This window comes from Carcharodon carcharias, chromosome 33, assembly GCF_017639515.1.
Source record: "Carcharodon carcharias isolate sCarCar2 chromosome 33, sCarCar2.pri, whole genome shotgun sequence".
NCBI lineage: Eukaryota > Metazoa > Chordata > Chondrichthyes > Lamniformes > Lamnidae > Carcharodon > Carcharodon carcharias.
The window spans coordinates 12,755,995-12,774,536 of NC_054499.1; the positions used below are offsets into that span (position 1 = coordinate 12,755,995).

General features: G+C 44.5%; 1 protein-coding gene across 1 annotated transcript in view; it reads left to right on the forward strand.

The window, feature by feature from the left end:
* The window catches only part of LOC121272247, a 131,606-nt gene extending 119,626 nt beyond the window's left edge, over positions 1–11,980 (forward strand). Inside the window, exons 36-41 of the mRNA XM_041178776.1 lie at positions 1,718–1,833; positions 3,376–3,493; positions 5,417–5,562; positions 10,142–10,256; positions 11,237–11,399; positions 11,934–11,980. Of these exons, the coding sequence (XP_041034710.1) occupies positions 1,718–1,833; positions 3,376–3,493; positions 5,417–5,562; positions 10,142–10,256; positions 11,237–11,390 (649 nt within the window). The 3' untranslated portion in view covers positions 11,391–11,399; positions 11,934–11,980. The remainder of the gene's footprint in view (positions 1–1,717; positions 1,834–3,375; positions 3,494–5,416; positions 5,563–10,141; positions 10,257–11,236; positions 11,400–11,933) is intronic.
* Positions 11,981–18,542: the final 6,562 nt, after the last annotated feature.

Sequence of the window (18,542 nt, forward strand, 5' to 3'; positions counted from 1 at the left end):
ATTTCTCAATTAGATCACCCTCTAATCTCCTAGCTGTCTTCATAATTTAACCCTTCAGTAACAGTCAAATGGTGGACCAACACTTCTTTTGGCTAATCAACACCTGCCTTGGCTGACATGAAGATGCCAACTAAAGGGGTGGGCAACTCATCCGATTACTTCCAGCACAAATTGGGATGGTACAGCTAACCTTCAGATGGCATGCTTTGACACAGACAGATCTGTGTCATGGTGCTAGAGTGGTTATGGCACGTTATCAGTAAAACAGAGATCTTGAGTCCAGATTTCACCAAGGCAATTTATGGAGTTGAATTCAGTAAATCTGGTCAAGTGCACATAAAAATGACTTTGAAAGCTCTAGAATTTTCATTAAAAGCCCAAATGCTTTACAACTCATTCAGCAAAGGGAACCTGCCACCTCTTATATGTGACTCTGGCCCCAAACAACATGGTTGACTCACAAGAACACATAAGAGCACACAAGAAATAGGCATAAACCATATGGCCCATCGAGCCCACTCTGCCATTCAGTACGATCACGGCTGATCTTGAGCTTCAGCTCCATTTTCCCACTCACTCCCCATATCCTTCAATTCCCTGAGAGACCAAAAATCTTGTCTGTCCCAGACTTAAATGTATTCAACTCTGGGGTATCAATAATGCCTTATTAATTACATTGCTAAGGTTTGTTAATGTCAATTACATCCAGGGAAACAGGTGATGGGTATTTGAACACCCCTTTAAGGGGCTGTTGTCACTTTGTTTATTGTTTATTTTAAAAGAGTATAAATAGGGGATAGCTGGGACACTGAGTGTATGTGAGGAGTGTTGGCACTGAAGAAAGTCAAGAAACTCTCTCAGCAAGGAAAAGTTCTGTGTCTTAATTTAGACTTCACCAACTCGCATGGATCCTATGGGGTAGAGAATTTCAAAGATTCACAACTCTTTGAGTGAAGTAATTTCTCCTCATCTCAGTCCAAAATGACTCACCCCTTATCCTGAGACTGTCGCCATGTTTTAGATTCCCTCACCAGTGGAAACAGTCTCTCAGCTTCTACCCTATCGAGCCCTTTTAGCATTTTGTAAGTTTCAGTGAGATCACTTCATTTTCTCTGGAGTTTAGGAGAATGAAAGCCCAGTTTACTCAGCCTCTCATTATAGGACAGCCCCCTCATCCCAGGGACTAAACAAACACTACAAATGTCAGCTGCCCCTTCCCTACTTTAAGGAGTTCATTGAAGTGCTTAGAAGAACCAACTGCCTGAAAGTTTAGCAGCGGTGGGATTCAAACCCAGTCCACAACAGAGACTGGAGCCTTAATCCAGCACCCCAGAGCACTTGGCCTTGCTACCACTCCACCTGCCCTCCAAAGTGACTCAACAAACCACTCGATTGTCAAGTCACTATTGAGGAGAGCCCACCAGTCCCTTTTCGATGAGATCGAGTGTGGACTTGGCAACAGCACATAAAGCTCAAGAAGAAAAAGATGCTTGTCCCAGAGCAGCTACCCTGTAATTAATCTCATGAGCTGGTGATGGAGAGAAGGTCCAACCTGAGGCATGAAAGGGATGCATCAGTTACGCAATGTACATTATGTTATATAATCCTCTTAATTAAACAGTGCCGCATCTTAATTGTGAGCAATGGCACAGAAGATCCATCGATATGTTAATCAAAAACTAAATATGCACATCAATGTCTTATTGCCTTTGGTCAGGTTTGCGTTTGTTGCATTTGAAACGGCAGAAGCTGCAGCAAATGCGCTAAGTAAAGGTGAAGTAGAATGCCAAGGAAAGCTAATTCAACTGACACGTGCATGTCAAAAGAGCAAAGGTATGTCTATTGATGAACATGTAGTCTGCAAGTTTCCTGACCAATCCAGAAAGGTCCCATTGCAGTAATTGATTGTAGCCTCCTCTGCCTAGGAGTTAGTGACATGACTTTAACATTCCATGTGAAGAGATCTTCCTGGCATCATTTATCTTTTACTATTTTAGAGCCATGTTTCCTGTATCAAATCCTCCTGCAATTTAGTATAAAGTACATAAGTCACATGCTAAGCTTAATTTCTCTAGTCGTTCCTCCTACCTAAGAATTTTGTCACTGGATGATCAGCAATAGTGGCCTTTCTTTGCAATGCTCCCAGCATGTGAATGTCTCCCTTGTGTCTCAAGGACCAGAACTGGACAGAGTACTGAATGTTAGAAATGATTGCTGAGAATTGTTGGTGGCTACGTAGCCTTGTCAGTTCATTCATGGGACATGGACATCACAGTCAAGGTCAGCATCTCTTACCCATCCCTAGCTGCCCTTGAGAAAGTAGAGAGCTAACTCTATCTAACCTGTGCTGCCCTAAGTGTTTTGCTGGGACAGTGTAGAGGGTGTTCTCTGTATTTAACTCAGGGCGTTATCTGCCCTGGGAGTTTTTAAAAATGTATTTGTTCATGGGATGAGGGTGTTGTCGGCAAGGCTAGTACCCTTGAGAAGATGGTGGTGAGCCACCTTCTTGAACCGCTGCAGTCCGAGTAATGTAGGTACACCCACAGTGCTGTAGAGAAAGGAATTCTAGGATTTTTACTCGGCAGTAATGAAGGAACAGCGATGTAGTTCCAAAATAGGAAGGCTTGGAGGGGAACTTGGAGGTGGTGGTGTTCCCATGCATCTACTGTCCTTGTCCCTCTGGGTGGTAAAGGTCGTGGGTTTGTAAAGTTCTGTTGAAGAAACCTTGGTGAACTGCTACAGTGCATTTTGTAGATGGTACACACTGATGCTCCCGTACACCAGTGATAGAGAGTGAATGTTTAAGTTGGTGGTGGTTGGAGTGCCAGTCAAGTGGGCTGCTTTGTCTTAGACGAAGTCAAGGTCCTGGAAAATTGTTGGAGCTGCACTCATTCAGGCAAATGGAGAGAACTCCATCACACTCCTGACTTGTGCCTAGTAGATGGTGGACAGGCTTTGGGGAGTCAGGAGGTGAGCTACTCACTGCAGGCTTCCTAGCCTCTGACCTACTCTTGTAGCCACAGTATTTAAATGGCTGGTCCATTTCAGTTTCTGGTCAGTGGTAACCCCAGGGTGTTGATGGTGGGACATTCAGCGATGGTAATGCCATTGAATGTCAAGGGAAGATGGTTAGATTCTCTCTTGTTGACATGGCCATTATGTGCTGCCACTTATGTGGTGCAAATGTTACTGTTTGATGAGACAGTGTAGAGGGAGCTTTACCCTGTATCAAAGCATGTGCTGTACCTGCGCTAGGAGTGTTTATTACTGACACCAGGCAGTAATTTTGGATATATATTCCATTTTGTGCCACTTGCCTGGAATACAAAAATGCTGTTTGCAAAATACTGAAAGTACAAATTATTGTTCCTGCAGGGAAAAGGAAGATTCTTATGGTGAAAAACCTCCCTTACCCATTGAGTAAAAAATATCTAAAATCTGTATTTAATAATGCTGAGGATGTCCGAGTATCTAAGGACAACCAATCGCAAAGGTGAGTAAACCTGTTGCCTTATCAACAACAACATGCATTTATAAAGCACCCTTCACGTGGTGTATCATCCCAAAGCACTTCACAGGAGTGTTATTGAACAGAATTTGACACTGAACCACTTGAGATAGTAGGGTAGGTGACCAAAAGCTTGATCAAAGTGGTAGGTTTTAAAGAGCAAGTAAGAGGAGGAGGAGAGAGAGGCGGAGAGATTTAAGGGAAGGAACAGCCACCAATGGAAATCGGCGTGGGGGGGTGCACAGGAGGCCAGAATAGGGGGGAGTGCTGAAATCACAGAAGTCTGTGGGGCTTTAGGAGGTTACAGAGATGGAGTGGAGGCAAGACCATGGGGGGATTTGAAAAGCAAGAATGAGATTGTTAAAACTGAGGCTTTACCAGACTGGGAGCCACTGAGTGTCAGCGAGCCACAGAGCGGGTAATAGATGGGTCGGGCTTGTTGTGAGTTAGCGTGGACAGCAAAGTTTTGGATGATTCAAATTTCTCTCCTGACATCCAATCAATTTTAAAAGGGATGGGTAGGGTGGGCGGGAGAGTTCCCCATAGGTCTCAGAAGTATGCAATTGAGCCATACAGACCAGGCGGTCTTCGGTTCAATTTCTAGCCCACGCTGATATAGCTGATGCTTAACCAGGGTGGGAAGTTGGGAATCCCAACTATTGGCCTCGGTGTTCCCGGGATTGAAAGAAAGAAGAAAGTCCACCTTGGCTTCTGGTCACTGCCGGATGCCCCCTGCTGTGGTGATGGGATCAGTATGAGGGTAAACAGAAACAGAATTACCTGGAAAAACTCAGCAGGTCTGGCAGCATCGGCGAAGAAGAAAAGAGTTGACGTTTCGAGTCCTCATGACCCTTCAACAGAATTCCATTTTTGTTTTGGATTTCCAGCATCCACAGTTTTTGTTTTTACTTCTGTTTTTATCTCAGTATGAAGGCAGCCTGGGTTTCGGGATGAGGTTGGCCCAGGATTGGGCTCAGCAGTGTTAGCTCACAGAATCTCTAGTTTAGTTTATTGCCAAGGTAGCTTCGACTCTGCGTAAAGTTCCTCTGTTTTCTGTTTAATGCAACTGCTTAAGCCCTTTGGTTGGTGGCCGTCTGAAAAGGTTCAATAAAGAATATTACAGGAATGTCGTAAAGTGATTGGTGTGACATGAGGAAACATTTTTTCCAGAGCGAGTTGTTAGGATACAGAAAGTGCTGTCTGAAAGGGTGATGGGAGCAAATTCAATAGTAACTTCCAAAAGAGAACTGGATAAATTAGGAGGAAGACGGTGGTATAGTGGCCATTATCACTGGACTGGTAATCCAGAGGCCCAGGCTAATGTCCTGGGGACACTGGTTCAAATCCCACCACAGCAGCTGGTAGAATTTAAATTCAATTAATGAAACCTGGAATGTAAAGCTAGTCTCAGTAATGATGACCATGAAACCATCATTGATTGATGTAAAAGCCCATTGGTTCACCAATGCCTTTCAGGGAAGGAAACCTGCCATCCTTACCTTGTCTGACCTACATGTGACTCCAGGCCCCTCTCACCATTGTGGTTGACTTTTAACTACACTCCAAAATGGCCTGGCAAGCCACTCAGTTTAAGGGCAATTAGGGATGGTTAACAAATGCTGATATCGCCAGCAATGCCCACACCCCGTGAAAGAATTAAAAAAATACTTGAAGGGAAAAGATTTAAAAGGAAATGGGAAAAGAGCAAGGGAAGTTGGACTGATAAACTCACTCTACAAAAGAGCATAGGCATGATGGGCCAAATGGCCTCACTTTGTGCTGTACGTTCTCTCACTGCAAGAGGATTCAAAAGCCCATGAAGGAAAAAGAGCAGATTTCTGAAAACTGCCATGTGCAAACTTTTCTGTGTCTCTTGTTACATCTTATAACTTATTTTTGATATTCCAGAATTGTCTACATAGAATACAAGACTGTAAAACAAGCCAAAGTTGCTTTGAAGGAGTTCAAAGGCAAAAGCCTTCCAGGGGAGGCAATTAGAGTAGCTGCGATAGAGGAAAGGAAAGAGAGCCCAGAATCGAAATCAGATGGTCACGGTATGTACTGATGGCATCACTCAGGCCTCTCATTGTAATCATGTGCTCCAGATATGGGATTATGGTTAATTCAGGTCGTTTGAGCCATCTAGATAATGTAACACCATTGTGTGACATTGAGACATGGAAGCTACCAATGTTGGAATCAGGAAATGAGATGTTTCATAGTGTCTTTTTGCACTTTGGGCTTCACTGGCCTGTCTCCTATGGCGCCTGGTCAGATTGAACCCAGACCAATCGGTGAACATTGTCCTAACCTAAGAAATAGGAGCAGGAGGAGGCCATTCGGCCCCTCGAACCTACTCCACTGTTCAAAAGACCTGTTCTTGGCCTGGACTCCACTTTCCTTACCTGTTCTCCATAACCCTTGACTCCCCTACAGTTCCAGAATCTGTCTATTTCAACCTTGAATATGTTCAGTGACCCAGCCTCCATAGCTCTCTGGGGTAGAGAATTCCAGAGATTCACGACCCTGTAAGAAAAGAAATTCATCCTCAGCTCCATTCTAAATGGGGTTCCCTTATTTTGAAACTATGTCCCCTAGTTCTAGATTCTTTGCTGCCTGCAAAATTTAGTGATATTAGTTTGGGACATTCTCAGTCCCTTTGCTAGTGGGAATGAGCTCACATCATGAACTGCTCCTATTTTAGTACTGATTGGAAATCTTGTTAGTGTGGCAGGTGTAATAATGCCACACAAGTCCAGTAACGGCATCTCTTCTGAAATTGGAGTAGAGTAGAGGGAGCTTTACTCTGTATCTAGACTCATGCTGTACCTACTGTGGGAGTGTTTGATGGGACAAGGAAGGGGGAGCTATTCTTCCTGAGTTACAAGGCCCAGACCTCCAGACAGGGCCTAACTGAGGTTCTATACGATTGGAGCATCATTTCTTTCCCTTTGAATGTTAGCCTTTTGATAAAAAGGTCAACTTCTGTATTGATTTTTAAATTGTTTTGTCCCTGTCTAGTAACTTTTAAAGAGTTGTGTAGAGTCTAATCCCCTTCCACAGTTCTCAGTCTTTTGCCATTTCTAGAATTTAAAATGGATGCGCTCATACTTAGCCATACTGGAATCCATGTGTGCCACACATTTCATAAGATCATTCGAAATAGGAACTGAAGTAGGCCATTCAGCCCATCGAGCCTGCTGCACCATTCGGTAAGCTCATGGTTGATCTGATTGTGGCCTTAACTCCACATCCCCGCCTCTCCCTCCCCATAATTCTTGACTCCCTTTCAGATCAAAAATCTGTCTACCTCAGCCTTGAATATATTCAATGACCCAGTCTCTGCTGCCTACTGGGGAAGAGAATTCCAAAGACTAATAATTCTTCCACATCTCCATCTTAAGGGAGACCTTTTATTTTTAAACTGTGCCCCCAATTCTATATTTCCCTTACAAAGGGGAACATCCTCTCAGCATCCCCCTCAGAATCTAATGTGTTTGATAATATCACCTCTTGTTCTTCTAAACTCCAATAAGTACAAGCCCAACCTGCTCCACCCCTTCATCCCAGGAATCAGCCTAGTGAACCTTCTCTGAACTGCTTCCAATGCAAGTGTATCTCTTAACTAAGGAGACCAAAACTCTACACAGTATTCTAGGTTTGATCTCACCAATGTCCTGTACATGTCCTGTAGCAAGACTTCCCCTCTTTTATACTCCATCCCCCCTTACAATAAAGTCCAACATTCCATTTGCTTCCCTAGTTATTTGTTGTACTTGCATGCTGACACTTTGTGATTCATGTACAAGGACACCCAGATCCCTCTGTACTGCAGTGTTCTGCAGCCTCTCCCCATTTAAATAATAATCTCTTTTTCTATTCTTCCTGCCAAGGTGGACAGCCTCACATTTTCCTACATTATATATTATACTCCACCTGCCAGTTTTTTGCCCACCCATTTAACCTTACTATATCCCTTTGCAGACTCCTTGTCTCCTCCTCACAACTTGCTTTCCTATCCATTTTTGTATCATCTGCAATTTTGACTACAATACTGACCATCCCTTCATCCAAGTCATTAATGTAGATTGTAAATAGTAGAGGCCCAGCACTGAACCCTGCGGCACCCCATTCATATTGTTGGTAACCTTAAAATAACCCATTTATCCCGACTCTGTTTCCTATTAGTCAGCCAGACGTCCAGAGAAAATTCTAACGTCATTGTTCATCGCATGGAAGGCGGGTGGGGCTCAATCTCAGTTTGGATTTCCTGAGGAAAAAGCAGTTGGAAGATTTGCTGTAGTTTGCAGATCATGGAATAAATCTACAGTGGCCCTCACAGAGCAATGCGGCAGAAAGCAGTCAGCAGAATTGGCTTGGAAGGCAGTTGGATATCTACCAGCAATTCAAACAAGGAGCTGAGGCATCCATAGTAATGAGGCCTATAAAGAAAAGGGTTGGAGGGTTGTGTAGCCAAAAAGCTAATGGAAGGAACCCCCATAGAATTTTACTTGAAGAATAGCTAGAATGCTAAGGAGAATTCAAATGAATTCTGGAGGGCTGTGGCATACCTCCAGGAAAGGTGAAGGAATCTTCAATATTTTGTAAGATAAGGGAACTCTTTGGCGGTGGTGGGAGTAAAAAGTAGAGCTGAATTTATAGCATAAATCTTTAAGCTATAGTGTTAAGTTAATGGTGCTTGCTTTGTTTAATTTCTCTTTATATACATTAAAGTTTTTGTTTTTGTTTAAAAATGTGAAACCTTGTGGCGTAGTTCTGTCAGTTAATTGCTGGGTGTTCGGATTTCTGGTTTAAACGTTAACAGTCCCTAACAGAGTCACAACAATGCCCCCCCGCCCCCAAGAACTCTAACTTTGTCAAATGCTATTTCCCTTTCACAAAACCATGTCGACTCTTGTCTGATTTTCTGTACTGTGATTTTCTAAATGTCCTGCTGCTACCTCCTTAATAATGGATCCTAGGATTTCCTAATGACAGATGTTAGGCTAGCTGCTTTCTGTCTCATCTTCTTGAATAGAAGTGTTACATTTGTGGGTTTCTAATCCACTGGGACTTTTCCAGAATCTGGGAAATTTTGGAAGATTATAGCCAATGCATCCAGTATCTTCACAGGCACTTCTTTTAAGACACTAGGATGCAGGCCCAGGGAACTCGTTACCAACTCATCTAATTAATGCCTCCAGGCTATGGCTGTCTGGCCTCACTACCTTTGGCTCCCTCCCTTAAACCACTCTTTTTTTGTAAAAGACCAGAAAGCACCACCTCCCTCACTGCACCAAATTCCCAGAATTAAGCACTCGGCCTCGCTGCACTCAAATAAGCTTGCGCCTTTTTGCTACAGCTTTAGTCTGTATGTCAGCTTTTAACCTTCCTATTCCCATCTACACAGCCTAGTATGCCTCTTATCACCTGCAAACTTGGATATATGATTCCCTTCTTTTCTCCATATCATTGATACAGATTGTTAGGGTTTCAGTTTTCTCCAGGTTTACCCTATTATGTGAGCCTATGATTGTTCTTGGACCTAGAGAGCCTCTTCTTACACAGCCAGATAGGGTACAACAAAAGCTCTGTTAGAGAGGTGATCTCCTCTCTCGGCCAGCTTTTCTTTTGCCTTTCTCCTGTTGATGCCATGGTCAGTGCTGCTGTGAACTGGGAGACACACTGCACAACACGTTTCTCTCCTCACATTGTTGAAATGGTCATGCCCTGATTCAATGACCAGTATTTCGCAGGACCTCAAAGACTGGGCTTGGGAGGTGGGTTGGGGCCAAAAAAAAATCTGGTGGGAGGCAGGGGCCTGGTATGTCCATGGGCTTCCTGCTGCCACTGGCATTTTACCAGCGGTGGTGAAGGTGGTGGTCAGCCTTCCTGCCTTTTAAGGCCCTTAATTGGCCAGTCAAGGGCCTTCTCCCATCACCACTGGAATTTTACCAGAGGTGGTTGGGCTCCAAGGCACATGGGAAGACTGCCTGGTGAACCCTACAGGCTTGAGGAAGGTGGGGGGTGCCTTCTGATTGGACCCAATGAGGGCCTATCCTGGTGGTGATGGCTGTCCCTGAGAGAAAACACACCGCGCCCCCACCCCCATCCTCACCAACCATACAATACCCTGTCCCCTTGTAAGGTCCTACCTGACCAACCCTGGCGACCTCACTTATTTTGGTCCATGCTGCTCTCTGGCTGGGTGCAGTCCCAGCTGTGGCCGCTGCTCCCGGTGGCGCTACTGGCTCTCCAATTGGCCAGTAGGTGTTGGCGAGATCTTGTCCCTTAAAGCGATGGACTTCCCGGCACCAGGCAGTTAAATCCAGTCGGGACTCCCAGAATTGGTGGAGGCGGGATTTAATTTCCAGCCCATAAAACCCCGGCCAATCTTTATGAAGATTGCAATACAGTGGAACTCCTTCCCTTCCCTTCCCTTCTTGATTCCGTCAGCAGAGTTTGGCATTGCCCAGCTAACTATTACTACGTTATTTTATAGTATCTTCTCTCCTGCCCTCTCCAGCGATGGTGCTGTCCTGCACCGTGAGTGATGGCCTCTTCATCCAGGCCTGGTTGGAAACCAGAGGCAAGTATCTGAAGGTTTTACTGACTTATTTTCTCTCATTTCAGGTCCCACCAGCTCCCTGTTTATACGGGGCCTGTCAACTAAAACAACGGCTGGAACGTTGAAATCAACCTTCAAGGGGGCTGTGAATGCCAGGTTACCACAGAACGCAGCCAAACGGTGAGCACTCCTGACCTAATCTGCTGTCCTGGCATAGAGAACGCAGGTTCAGGTCCCACGCATTTGTGCACAAAATCTAGGCTGATGCTCCCAGTATAGTAGAATGGGTGCTGCATTGTCAGAGGTACCGCTGTCTGGTGAGCTGTTAGCCCAAGGCCCGATCTGCCCCCTCAATCGGGCATAAAAGATCTCATACCACTGTTTTGCAGAAGAGTTGGGAAGTTTTTCCTGGGTTTTTTTTTTTAACCAAGATTTATCCCGCAACTAACATTACCAAAACAAAAACACGCTACCCCAGTTATTGCTATATTGCTGTTTGTGGGAGCTTGCTGTGCGCAAATTGGCTGCCACATTTCCTACTGTACAATAGTGACCAAACTTCAAAAAAAGTACTGTGGTTTGCTTTGGGACGTCCTGAGGCTGAAAAAGACACTACATAGCTAGGGCCTACCTGTAAAATAATGGTTGAAATATTAAACATTCAAAGGTGCGTTAAGTTCTGGGTTATTAAGGAGCTTATCTTTTTTAATTGTTTCCTTTAATTCCTCTATTGGTAAAATTCCATATCACAGGAATCAGTCAGGCTTCCAACTCTAGGGGTGAGATATGGGAAGGCTTGCCTCGCATGACATGTATATAGTGTACCCTTCCCGCCTGTAAACCTGACGATATGTCACGATATTTTGGTTACGGTTTTTCTGCCAGTGTAAGTTGCTATGTCAGTATTTCCCCATTGAGTTTTGCAATGTCAGCTTTCATGGTGTAGTTTGAGACTCAGACCACTGGGAGCTCTGCGGAGGAGTTTTGGCAGTCTCCACCAACTCTTGATGCCACCCTGTACATCAAACAAAATATGGTATTGTCTTACAAATAAGCACGGACAAATACTGCCAGCAATTTACTCATAGAATGAATGAAGAAACATTGAGACCAAACGACAAGGCTGACGTTGTTGAAGTTGTTGGTTGTTTGCTTTGTAGGTTTGCCTATGTTGACTTTAAAACAGCAGAGGAGGCTGCGAGGACGAGGGTGGAGATGCAGAATGTGGAGATAGATGGTCATAAAGTGAAGCTCTACTTCGCCAACTCCACGCAGCGAGGGGAAGAGGCTGTGAGAAATCCACATGTAATTTAGTCACAGATGGTATGCACCAGCCCACAGAGAGAGAAAGTGGGGGGGTGAGCTATGTAGCTAAACGGAAAAGACTGCAGTGGGTGGAAGGGAGACCAAAACTAGAGGCCATGAATATTCGATAATCACCAATAAATCCAATTGGGAATTTGGGAGAAATTTCTTTAACTGGAGAGTGGTGAGAATGTGCATCAGGGTTATCCTAGTTTATTTTCTTCTGCTGGAGATTCCTACTCCCGCCATTGTGTGGTGGCGTGGAGAGCAACATCCTGACTAGTTTCTCAGCTAAGTACCCATTTTCCACAGTGAGCTTTTCGACTGTGCAAGGCACATCTCGCACATCGTGCGCACACATCACGCTCACACGCACTCTCGTCCGTCACACCCTGCCCAGCCGGAGCCTCGATGGGCTCCAGTTCCACTCAAAATGGTTGACTATTTAACCCTTTGAAAGAGCCAAGCAAACCATTCCCATTTTATTAAGAAATAGTTTAAACACCTGTCACTGTGAATTTTTTTTTTTCCTCACTCCTTGTTCTGTTTCAGGTGGATCTGAATCAAGCAGCACCAAGACCCACGAGAAAAGGCAAAAAGCAAAGAACAAGAGAAATGTTTGATAGGTTTCCAAAACCCAAAACACTCCAGTTATATTTGTATGGTCCTGGTTCCCTGTCTTTTATATCACGCTGTGCTGGCAGCCAGAATCCCAAAATTGTTTTATTTCAAATGAATATGTATCCTAAGATAATGTATCTGCATCTGCTGGTAATTTGATGTATTCCCTGTGTTTTTCTTTAAGATTGCGTGTATCCCAAATTTTCTCCTTTGTGTTTCTCTGTTTAGAGTGCCTCTGCCTGCTCTTGGCTTTTACTGGTGCTGTTTGTTAAACTGACCACCAGGGAGCAGCAGATGGCAGTGTCAACCGAGGGCTGGGACTTATATGGGGGAGATTTTTATCGGAGACAGGGCAAATATTGGGTACAAGCCCATGTACTTTCAACCTGGTACGTTGATGGCGAGCTTGTGCAGGCCTGTAGTAGATCTGTGTGGATTTGCCTTACCGAAGACACGCAAAAGAATTCCATCTCTAAAGGATGTGACATTTTAAATGTACTCGCAAGTGTTGCTTAAACGTTAGGAGAATTGATTGCAAATCATGGATGAATTTAGATGGTGCGTTTCAGTAACCTTTGAGTTTTCCAGTGGATTGTAAGCCTTTACCCTGCTTTCGCCACCGTCTCCCCCCAACCACTCCCAATTGGCCTCTCCACCTCTTTCGTCCCTTCTTGGCCTTCCTGTATCGTTTCAAACTGTGAGGATGGGCAGACGTTACGCTCTGCAGCAGTTCCTAGGATTCCCATCTTTCTTGATCTCGTTTTGCCTCGGGAGCGTTTAGAGGGCTGGGCTGGTGATTTTAAAAAAGGGCTGTTTTCCTGCTTAAGGATCGGCACTCGCCAGGAGCGCTGGTTAGGGAATAACTGCTGTCTCGCAAGCCCCACCTTTTCTCATCCACCTAAATGTGTGTCACTCCTCTGAACCACAAGGTTCTGGGTTCAAGTCCCCTCCAGGCTTGAGAGCATAAAACAGCTAGACTGACACTCCAGTGCAGCAGTGACGGAGCACTGCACTGTCGGAGGTGCCGTCTCTTGGATGAGACATTGAATTGGGGTCCCATCTACCTGCTCAAGTGGGTGTAAAAGATCCCATGGGACTATTTTGCAGAAGAGCAAGGGAGTTCTTCCCTCCCTCCCTCCTCCTCCTCCTCCTCCTCCTCCCCCCCCCTCCTCCTCCCCCACCCCCCCCCCCCCCCCCCCCCAACTAATTCGATATTTATCCCTCGATCAACATCACAAATGAAACATTATCTGGTCTTTATCAAATTGTTACCATATTCACTGAGATACCAGAGGAATGTGGATGTTCGTCAATAATGACGGCACAACTGAAGCAGAACGGATGTGAAATCGGAAGCCCAGGCCGCAATCGCCCGATCCGTGCCTCATCGTGAGGCCCCACCAGGTCAATCAGCCCTGTGTATGTCGGAAACCCGAGGTGGGGGAATGAAACGGTGGAAGCCTACAGCAGCTCAACCCGCCTCTGCAGAAAGAATTCACAGAGGTTTGAGATGGGAGCTGAAGACACAAAAAATTGAATGCGTCTGATTTGTTCAGGGACAGGCTGTGCTTTTTCCTTTTGCCCCCACTGCCAACCCCCTGCCCCAGCACTTGCCGGTTTCGTTCTTTTTAGTTAATTTTTGCATGGTGCTGGGTGTCAATTTTTTTTAAAAAGGGCCAGCAGGAAATTTTAACTCCTGTCATTTCCAGAGCTAGAGAGGATATTCGTAATATTCTGCCAATACATGAACAAAATATCCAACTGATGAATCTCTTCTGATAAATCATGAACCAAAAGCATATGTGAAATACAGAAAGCTGATACCCCCTGCCCCCATGTACCAGCACAGGAGGAGTATATTATTCCTGATTGTGCTCCCCTTGGGAAGGGAAGAATATGAAACCAGGGTTTCTCCACCGTCCTGATCACAGTGTGGTCAGGCTTAAGGTTGACTGTAACATAATCTAGGCTCCAAGTCAGAAAATGTGGTAATATATCGGAGGGAATGGTGTTCAGTAAGCAAGTTGGTGCCTTCTGTGAGGAAGACAGATCGGGTGACGATGCATCTTTCGGATAAGAACAGAAAATTCTGGAAACACCCAGCAGGTCTGGCAGCATCTGCAAAAGGTCAGCAGCCTAAAACATTAACTATGCTTTTCTCTCTCTCTCTCTCTCAATTTAACAGATGCTGCCTGACATGCTGAATACTTGCAGTATTTTCTGTTTTTATTTCACTTTTAGCTTAATGCAATTTTTAAACCTGGTTTGAAACGTAATTTGAGAATAATTGTGAACAATTATCTCTCATTTCACTACTCGCTTCAGTTAAAATAAAACTGGATGAAGAGTTGGTAGCTGTTAAGAATCCATTATCTTGCTGTAAGTAAGTTTTTAAAAGTTACATATTCAGTTAGTCTTTAGACCTACTATAGTACATTTTAACTTTCATTTTTCTTTCTGTCCCATGTTTAACATGAAAGGGCCTGGACCACCCCACACTCACACACACACACACACACACACACACACAGCTTTTGAATAGGAAATGTATTTTTATACGTCTGTCTTGACAAAGTGTGACCTGGATTAGCTCAACCATGAAAGTGCCTGTCTGATTAAAAAGTTGACATGTGTTGTCTTTACTGTGTTTTTTATACAAAACAGGCCATTTGGCCCAAATGAGGGAATCGAGGAATATGGGGATAGGTGGAATTTTGCTTTTATTTATTCTTTCATGGGATGTGAGCGTCACTGGCAAGGCCAGCATTTGCTGCCCATCCCTAAGTGCCCTTGAACTGATGGCCTGCTGGGCCATTTCAGAGGGGCAGTTAAGAGTCATCCACATTGTTGTGGGTCTGGAGCCACATGGCCAGACCATGTAAGGGCAGATCCCCTTCCTTAATGGGCATTAGTGAGACCAGCACTGAGACTAGCTTTCAGTTTCAGATCTTATTAATTGAATTTACAAACTTGACAAATACGTGAATAGAATGGGAATAGAGGGATACGGACCCCGGAAGTGCAAAATGTTTTAGTTGACGGGCAATATGATCAGCGCAGGCTTGTTCCTGTGCTGTACTTTTCTTTGTTCTTTAAATTCCACCATCTGCCGTGGTGGAATTTGAACCCACGTCCCTGGAGCATTAGCCCAGCCTTCTGGATTGCTAGTCCAGTGACATTACCACTACACCACCATCTCACCACACATTGAGGCAGAAGATCAGCCTTGATCTTATTCAATGGTGAAGAAGGCTCAATTCAGCCTACTCCTGCTCCAATTTCTTGTGTAATTGGTTCCTGTCGGTGTTTATGCTCCACACAAGCCTCCTTTCGTCCCTCTTCCTCTCTCCTTATTGGCTTAACAACTATTCCGTTCTTTGTGTTTGTCGATCGTCCACTTAAATGCATCAATGCTATTTGCCTCAATTGTCTTTAAGGTGTTAGTGTCAGGTGCTGCTTGGTTTTAATGTCCCCTCTGCAAAGGAATCTTGTTAAAGCAGGCAGTCAATGAGACGTTGGAAGGGTCAGTAGCAGACTAGAACCCCTGAAAGGACACAAGCTTCTTGAAAATTCTCATAGCCAAGAGAGGGCAATGATAATACATCATTCTGAATTATTTACTGGTTATTTATTTACTTTCCCATATGGTCATTTCACCCCTTGGGTGAGGAGGGTGATTAGTAATAGAATAATGCTTTTTCATGGGATGTGGGCATCACTGGCTAGGCCAGCATTTATTGCCCATCCCTAATTGCCCTTGAGAGGGTGATGATGAACCACTGCAGTCTATGTCCTGTAGGTGCAAACAGTGCTGTTAAGGAGGGAATTCCAGGAAGTTGACCCAACACCACCGAAGGAATGGCGATATAGTTTCAAGTCAGGATAGTGTGTGTGACTTGGGAAGGAACTTGTAGGTGGTAGTGTTCCCATGCATTTGTTGCCCTTGTCCTTCTAAATGGTAGAGGTCGTGGGTTTGGAAGGTGCTGTTGAAGGAGCCTTGGTGAGTTGCTGCGCAAGAATTCGGAGCAGGACATCTGGAAATTAGAGCCTGCTTCCCCCATTCAATAAGACCTTGACTGATCACACTTTCTTACCTGATCACTTGCAGTAAAGCACTGCACTGATAGAAGAATTTGGGCAGGGATATACAAAGACTGAAGTTCTCGCACCACAATTAAATAGTGAGGCAGGTCGAGCTGGTATTGTTTCATATGTTGTTTCCATTGACCAAAACCTTAAGTGGATCAGCCACATTAATACGGAGACTACAAGAGCTGAAATATTTCACTTCTCTTTCTATTTCGGACTCGAAATGTTAACTGTGTTCCTCTCTGCAGATGCTGCCAGACCTGAGTTTTTCCAGGTTTTTTTGTTTTTGTTTTGGATTTCCAGCATCTGCAGTTTTTTGCTTTTATCTACAAGAGCTGGTCTGAGTACTTCCTGACTCCACAAAAAGTTGTCTCCATCTACAAGATACAAGAATATTCTTCACTTGACTGGGTGAATACATATCCAACAACATTCAAGAAGCTTGACACCATCCAGGACAAAGCAGCCCACTTGATTGACACCATCCACCACTTTAAACACTCACTCCCTCCACCACCGGCACACTTTGGCTGCCATGTGTGCCATCTGCAAAATGCATTGCAGCGACTTGCTAAACCTCCTTTGATAGCACCTTCCAAATACCCATGACCCCTCCAACATTGAAGGACAAGGGCAGCAGATAGATGGGAACACCGCCACCTGCAAATTCCCCTCTAAGCTGCTCCCCGTCCTGACTTGGAAACATATCGCCATTCCTTCACTGTTGCTGGGTCAAAATCCTGGAACTTCTTTCCGAACAGCACTGTGGGTGTACCTACACCACATGGACTGCAGCGGTTCATGAAGGCACTTTGAAGACTATTAAGGGTGCGTAATAATAAATGCTGGCCCAGCCAGTGCCACTTGCATACCAGGAATGAATTTTAAAAATTGAATAGATTTACTTTGTGAAATATATAGACCAGAGGAAATTTCCTTCAATCGATTGCAACCCAGCTATTTATATAAAAGTTTATAAATTCTGTGTCACATGCAGATATAGCAGCAACTAGTCACCACAAGTCAATCCATCAGAAATGTACAGAAGGAGAAATAACCAGTTATTTTCATTGCTTTTTTTTATGATCTGGAGAAGTTTAAGAGACCTCCCAACGTGAACGATGATTAGCCACTAATTAATCTTGAGAGCTGTTTTGACCACGTCCCAATGGGGGAGTGTCTGAGGAATGTCATTGAAGTGATAGGCTAGCATTACAACTGTGCACCCAAATACATGCTTGAATATACCAGAATATCAGGCAAGATAGACACCAGTTGGCCCATCAAGTCTGCCACACACCCCATGATGTCTGGAACATTGTGATCAGACCTTTCCTCCCACACTGCGGACAAAACATAGGGCCAAAAATTCTCCAACTCCCCATCCTCTCCCCCTCATTAAAACGTCATGAGCAGATACAGGAAAAGAATCAAAAAGACTAATGGAATGCTGGGCCTGGCAGTGCTCTCCAGACTTCCCCACTGACACCAGAGATACTTGAAAATTGGTGTGACCTCAGATTGGGGGGTAAAAAGCTAAATTACTTTAAAAGAACAAAGGAAATAAACAGCCAAATAAAGCATTTTTATAATAGGGTGTGGGGAGGGGGTGGGTTGGGTGGCGTGGTGGGAGGGCGTGTCCAATGGTTTTGTCCACAACTGTTTTGAAAACTGATGGGGCCTCAGAGCTAAGAATCGTGTGTAACGGAGCCTTGGTGCCAATCCCAGGACTGTCCTGCCAGAGTCTCCATTCGACAGAGCTTGCAACCCCAAATGATCATCCTGCCACCCCCAGCAGAGGTTGTGACCCAGGGTTTGGAAACCCCTGATCTAGAGGACGAGACTACAAGAGGGTGAAAGCCATTTTTCAGCCACACAAAGCCCTGGTCAGAGCACACTGGGAGTAACTGTGAGTTCTGGGTGCCACATCTTAGGAAGGATATATTGGCCTTGGTGGGTGTGCAGTATAGATTTACCTAGAATAACATCTGGATTGCAAGAGTTAAATTACAAGGAGAGATTACATATACCAGGGTTATATTCCCTGGAATTTGGAAGGTTGGGGTTGATTTGATTTACAAGATATTAAGGGGAACAGATAGTTTCTATCTACCCTATCTCCACTGGTTGGGGAGGCACAGTCTAAAAATTAGAGCCAGACCTTAGGAGTGAAATTAGGAACTCTCTTGCACAACTAGCAATTGTTGTGAGATCAACTGATAATTTTACATCTGAGATTGGTAGATTGGTGTTAACCAAAGGTATTAAGGGATATGGGGTAAAGGTGAGGATGTGGAGTTAGGTTTGTTATGATCACAGCTGATGTTAATACTGGGCAAGCCAGATTCCAGAGTGAAACCTGGCTTGATAGATCCTAACTTTTTTTAGAATCCGTCAAGGAAAGTTAAGAAAAGTGAACTATACTGCACCAGACAAATAGGTTGTAAAGAT